The 7,500-nt window shown below is 30.7% G+C and overlaps 1 protein-coding gene across 2 annotated transcripts in view; it reads left to right on the top strand.

The window, feature by feature from the left end:
- LOC113819904 (uncharacterized) overlaps positions 1-7,500 on the top strand; it is a 12,281-nt gene that overhangs the window by 150 nt on the left and 4,631 nt on the right. For both annotated transcript variants that reach the window (XM_070124188.1, XM_070124187.1), the window contains exon 2: positions 6,930-7,500. This exon is cut by the window's right edge and continues 553 nt beyond it. In XM_070124188.1, the coding sequence (XP_069980289.1) occupies positions 6,930-7,500 (571 nt within the window). The remainder of the gene's footprint in view (positions 1-6,929) is intronic.

Raw genomic sequence — 7,500 nt, 5'->3', positions numbered from 1 at the left:
AACGCGTTTCGACGACTTCCACTTCGTCAGATTAATAATACATTGGTATACTTATCACTGGTATACTCATCATTGGTATACTTATACTCATTGGTATACTTATCATTGGTATACTTATACTCATTGGTATACTTATATTCATTGGTATACTTATACTCATTGGTATACTTATCATTGGTATACTTATACTCATTGGTATACTTATACTCATTGGTATACTTATACTCATTGGTATACTTATACTCATTGGTATACTTATACTCATTGGTATACTTATACTCATTGGTATACTTATCATTGGTATACTTATACTCATTGGTATACTTATTATTGGTATACTTATCATTGGTATACTTATCATTGGTATACTTATACTCATTGGTATACTTATTGGTATACTTATACTCATTGGTATACTTATCATTGGTATACTTATACTCATTGGTATACTTATATTCATTGGTATACTTATACTCATTGGTATACTTATCATTGGTATACTTATCATTGGTACACCTATACTCATTGGTATACTTATACTCATTGGTATACTTATCATTGGTATACTTATCATTGGTATATTTATCATTGGTATACTTATCATTGGTATACTTATACTCATTGGTATACTTATCATTGGTATACTTATACTCATTGGTATACTTATCATTGGTATACTTATCATTAGTATACTTATACTCATTGGTATACTTATACTCATTGACATACTTATACTCATTGGTATACTTATACTCATTGGTATACTTATACTCATTGGTATACTTATACTTATTAGTATACTTATACTCATTGGTATACTTATACTCATTGGTATACTTATACTCATTGGTATACTTATACTCATTGGTATACTTATACTCATTGGTATACTTATACTCATTGGTATACTTATACTCATTGGTATACTTATACTCATTGGTATACTTATACTCATTGGTATACTTATCATTGGTATACTTATCATTGGTATACTTATCATTGGTATACTTATCATTGGTATACTTATACTCATTGGTATACTTATACTCATTGGTATACTTATCATTGGTATACTTATACTCATTGGTATACTTATATTCATTGGTATACTTATACTCATTGGTATACTTATCATTGGTATACTCATCATTGGTATACCTATACTCATTGGTATACTTATACTCATTGGTATACTTATCTTTGGTATACTTATACTCATTGGTATACTTATCATTGGTATACTTATACTCATTGGCATACTTATACTCATTGGTATACTTATACTCATTGGTATACTTATACTCATTGGTATACTTATACTCATTGGTATACTTATACTCATTGGTATACTTATACTCATTGGTATACTTATACTCATTGGTATACTTATACTCATTGGTATACTTATACTCATTGGTATACTTATACTCATTGGTATACTTATACTCATTGGTATACTTATACTCATTGGTATACTTATACTCATTGGTATACTTATACTCATTGGTATACTTATACTCATTGGTATACTTATCATTGATATACTTATACTCATTGGTATACTTAACGCTCCCCTTTCATTTCAATTAGTAACATTTATGAAATATGAAGAACAGGAACGGAGAGAGAGAGAGAGAGAGAGAGAGAGAGAGAGAGACAGAGAGAGAGAGAGAGAGAGAGAGAGAGAGAGAGAGAGAGAGAGAGAAACTGACGTGGGTGTAAGTGGAACCATTAACGGTGTCCTTTTTGGCGAGACTGAAGTGTCCCATTCACACTGTTTACACTCTGGCAACAGGACAAGTCACAGGATATGTCTGGTTTATGGGAAAAGGGGACAAGTGGCTGTTATTATTATTATATTCATTATTTGTTATAGTTATCATAATTATGATTTGATTATCATTTTCATTATCATCATTATCGGCAAGGTTTTTAATTTTTTCTTATTATCGGTATCATCATTGTTATGAATATTATTGTCATTGTTGTTATTATTATTATCATTAGTCATTATCGTTGTCATCATCACTGTTATTATATTATTATTATTATTGTCATTATCGTTGTCATTATTATTATTATTTTCATTATTATTGTCATCATTATTATTATTATCTTTATTATTATCATTATTATTATCATTATTATTATTATTATTATTATAATAATTATTATCATTTTCATTATTATTATCATTATTATTATTACATCGTCATCATTATCATTATTATAATTATCATTACCTTCATTATTATAGTTATAATATTTTTTGTTATAATCAGCATTATCATTATCACTATTGCCATTTATTATCATTATTATTATTATCATCATCATTATTATGATGGTAATTGAAGCTGAAAATGGACCAAAATATTGCTGAATTATAAGAGGGCAGATATAGATTAGTGAAATCATTATCAGTAATTTTTTTTTTATTTGTTTTCTCTTTCTCTCTCCATTACGGAAAGACAGAAAACGTAACGCGTTTAACACAACGAACTTAAGGGGAAACTCAAATAGATTTACATGCATGTTCTAGATCAGTAGTGTTTCCAAGGAGGCCCGAAATCATGGGAAAAATGCATGGAATCATTTAATTATACTTGTAATTTTCTTAACGAGAGCCCTTGGGAGAACAAGGTTTTAACACGTCCTGGACATGTATGTGTTTCGTTGGCGACTGGTAAGCCTCGTTCCCTCTTCTCTCAATTTCATTCAGTTATGCTTTATCTCAGCTGGGATATTCATCTAATAATAGTTAGCAGCCATAAGTTTATTGGTGAATTGTGACTAATTTATGCTTAATAAAAAGACGTACATATTCTTATCTTTAAAATCTGGGGAAGAGTTTTATTCATTGAGGTAAAGAGGGGCGTGTAGGCAAGGATAAATTCCTTGAGGAGGTGTAATAATAAAAAGGTTGCGCTGCATGTTGCGTTAGTAATTTTCATTTCATTGCATTAGGGAAGATTTGGGAGTGAGGGGATGACAGAGTGAACAGGGTAAATGTTGAGAACATTGAAAAGGAGAGCAAAAGGGAGAGAGACGAAAGATAGAAGGGTGAAAGAGGGAGAAAGTACCTCTGTTGTTTTTTTTCCTAGAATTTCCAAGGATCTCGCTAATTATCTTCATTGCAGTTTTGACTCATTCTTTTTCACTCCAACTCTCTATAGTAATTTTCACTGGGTTCGATTCGAAAGTGGAAGAGGTGAACATATTTAGTAAAATAACATATGTTTCTGATTAATTAAAAATATGTGATATTGAATGAGTTTAAAGGATGATGGAAATAAACCATAATAATGACGGTGATGATAACGATAGATTATATTATTAATGATAATCATAAATTATAGTACTAACGATGGTAATTAAGAGTATGATGATAATAATTAATAATAATAGTAATATAAATTTTGAATAATGATGATAATCATAACAGTAAATCCAGCTACTAATAGTGGTAATAAGTAAATGGATTGATAAAGAATTACCCTCTATCTAAAAACTAATTTGGTCCCAAAAAGCTGAAAATTATTGTTTCTAATTTCACAATCAATATATAAATTAATTTTCGTATTTGGACACTCGAAATAGCCAACTTTGGCCCCGATAATACTCGATATTTTAGTATTAGAGTGTAATGCATTAAATAAACTAATGAAAGCGACTAACATATCAATTATATTTCGAATATTTGAAGACATATGATGCAAAATTTTTATTAGGTAATTTTAATTCATCAACAATAATAACAAAAATGCCTAATATCATATTCTCTGTGACTGCGGACTTGAAGTTATTTAATTTTGGTGTAAAATTGAGTGATAGTTGATAAACCACATATCATATTTTACCTTATTATTATTATTATTATTATTATTATTATTATTATTATTATTATTGTTATTATCATGATTATTATTATGATTATTATTGTTGTTGTTGTTATTATTATTGTTACCATTGTTGTTGTTGTTATTATTATTGTTATCATTGTTGTTGTTGTTGTTATCATTGTTGTTGTTATTATCATTATTATCTATATTATTATTATTATTATTATCTATATTATTATTATTATTATCTATATTATTATTATTATTATCTATATTATTATTATTATTATCTATATTATTATTATTATTATCTATATTATTATTATTATTATCTATATTATTATCATTATCATTATTTTCATCACCATTACCATCATTAACATTTTCATTATTATTATCATTTTTATTCAAGGAAAGTTGACTACACTTAAGCAGTTGGACCGCCAGCTTATGCAAAGAAGGGGAAGGATAATTAAAGAGAAAGGGGAAATGGGAAGGGGAATTGGGGAGGAAGAGGGAAGTGGAGGGGGGGGGGGAGATGTGAGAACAGAGTGGACCTAGGAAATGTTGAGAATATTGAAAAGGAGAGCAAAAGGGAGAGAGACGAAAGATAGAAGAAGGGTGAAAGAGAGAGAAAGTACCTCTGTTTTTTCCTAGAATTTCCAAGGATCTCGCTAATTATCTTCATTGCTATTTTGACTCATTCTTTTTCACTCCAACTCTCTATAGTAATTTTCACTGGGTTCGATTCGAAAGTGGAAGAGGTGAACATATTTAGTAAAATAACATATGTTTCTGATTAATTAAAAATATGTGATATTTAATAAGTTTAAAGGATGATGGAAATAAACCATAATAATGACGGTGATGATATTGATAGATTATATTATTAATGATCATAAATTATAGTACTAACGATGCTAATTAAGATTATGATGATAGTAATGAATAAAATAGTAATATAAATTTTGAATAATGATGATAATCATAACAGTAAATCCAACTACTAATAGTGGTAATAAGTAAATGGATTGATAAAGAATTACCCTCTATCTAAAAACTAATTTGGTCCCAAAAAGCTGAAAATTATTGTTTCTAATTTCACAATCAATATATAAATTAATTTTCGTATTTGGACACTCGAAATAGCCAACTTTGGCCTCGATAATACTCGATATTTTAGCATTAGAGTGTAATGCATTTGGTTATGTATTAAATAATCTAATGAAAGCGACTAACAAATCAATTATATTTCGAATATTTAAAGACTTATGATGCAAAATTTTATTAAGTAATTTTAATTCATCAACAATAACAACAAAAATGCCTAATATCATATTCTCTGTGACTGCGGACTTGAAATTATTTAATTTTGGTGTAAAATTGAGTGATAGTTGATAAACCACATATCATATTTTACCTTATTATTATCATCATTATTAGTATTATTATTATTTTTATTATTATTATTGTTATTATCATGATTATTATTATGATTATTATTGCTGTTGTTGTTATTATTATTATTGTTACCATTGTTGTTGTTGTTGTTATTATCATTATTGTTATCATTGTTGTTGTTGTTATCATTGTTGTTATTATCATTATTATCTATTTTATTATTATTATTATTATCTATATTATTATTATTATTATCTATATTATTATTATTATTATCTATATTATTATTATCATTATTTTCATCACCATTACCATCATTAACATTTTCATTATTATTATCATTTTTATTCAAGGCAAGTAGACTACACTTAAGCAGTTGGACCGCCAGCTTATGCAAAGAAGGGGAAGGATAATTAAAGAGAAAAGGGAAATGGGAAGGGGAATTGGGGAGGAAGAGGGAAGTGGAGGGGGGGGGGGAGATGTGAGGACAGAGTGGACAGGGTAAATGTTGAGAATATTGAAAAGGAGAGTAAAAGGCAGAGAGGCGAAAGATAGAAGAAGGGTGAAAGAGGGAGAAAGTACCTCTTTTTTTTTCCTAGAATATCCAAGGATCTCGCTAATTATCTTCATTGCTATTTTGACTCATTCTTTTTCATTCCAACTCCCTATTGATTGCCGTCAGAACTGAAAAAGGGTAAAAATAGTAATAAATATGGAATAGTAAAGGGTTTTCTATACACAATGTACGTTGACACATTTCAATCAAACATTTATTTAGTTTTAAACAATAGCAAAATCTAGATTGACTATACCACACAATTTTTTATACATATCACGAAGTCAAACTCTTAAACCATGATTAAAATATAAAGGATTTGGAATCACGAATATAAATGTTATTACTGCTGACTTACCAGTGTGTAGAGCTGTAGATGATAATGGTTTGCAAACGTAAATAACCCAAAGAACGGGTTGATTAAAGAGGTATACGCATGCCTCGACTAATCATGTTTTTTTTTTGCAACAAACTATATCCAGTTTTGTAATTTTTGAAAAAAAATGTCTTGATACAAGGGATAGCCCATACGACTTTCTGTTCTTTATTATCGTTACTGAATTATTTCACAAGGTTTTAAATTTCGTATGGAATTATTACACACACACACACACACACACACACACACACACACACACACACATATATATATATATATATATATATATATATATATATATATATATATTTATATTTATATTCAATACCGTAGTACTATTTGGCATCAATCCGCTTTTTGTTCATAAAATTGCTAAGTCGGCTGTAGAGTACCTTTCTAATATATATAGTTTTATGATTTTTTCAGTTACCTCTCCTTGCTCTTATGTAGGAAACGAGTTGGTGCCAGCTGTATCAAAGTCAGATACATCCAAAAGTAAATCAGGAAATCTATTGTTCTATCTAAAAATGTACACGGAAGCTTAAAACAAAGTAGTCTTATTTCAAAAGCACACACACGCACGGATACATATATTTATAATTCTTCAGATTGAAAACAACTTTTAAGATTACTTAGAGGCAAATCCAAGTAAGTGGGTGCAAGTTTGAAAAATGAGGCTTACCTGAAATTAATTTCTCTCACATTGCACGACTTTTTTCTACTAAATTTATGCATTGTTATTTTCCTACAGTTGGCTTGTCTCCTCCTCGTGGCAGCAGCATGGGCTGCACCACCACCTGCTCCTCCCGTGGTCGGAAACGATACGGAGATAGGAATAAGTCGTGACAAGAGATATTACGACTGCTATGACCATGGTAATTGGTGTAATATGTGCGACCCATGTGTCCCGTGCTACAACAACCAACACTGCTATCAGTATAACTGCTACGATCCATGTTGGGGCTGGACAACATTGCCACCGGTTGATCCCACTCCGCCAGTATGGCCTACTGTCCCTCCTGTGTGGCCCACCAGACCACCCGTAGATCCTACACCTCCAGTATGGCCCACTGCCCCCCCTGTGTGGCCTACGAGACCTCCAATTGATCCAACACCACCACCTTGGTATACAAGACCCCCTGTCGACCCCACGCCACCTCCATGGCCCACCAGACCTCCAGTTGACCCCACGCCACCTCCATGGCACACTAGACCTCCAGTTGACCCCACGCCACCATGGCCCACCAGACCTCCAGTTGACCCCACGCCACCTCCATGGTACACTAGACCTCCAGTTGACCCCACGCCACCAAGGCCCACCA

The sequence above is a fragment of the Penaeus vannamei genome, chromosome 8 (assembly GCF_042767895.1).
Source record: "Penaeus vannamei isolate JL-2024 chromosome 8, ASM4276789v1, whole genome shotgun sequence".
In the NCBI taxonomy this organism is placed as follows: Eukaryota; Metazoa; Arthropoda; class Malacostraca; order Decapoda; family Penaeidae; genus Penaeus; species Penaeus vannamei.
Note: the sequence above shows the minus strand (reverse complement) of the source record. Positions and strands in the feature narration are given on the sequence as shown.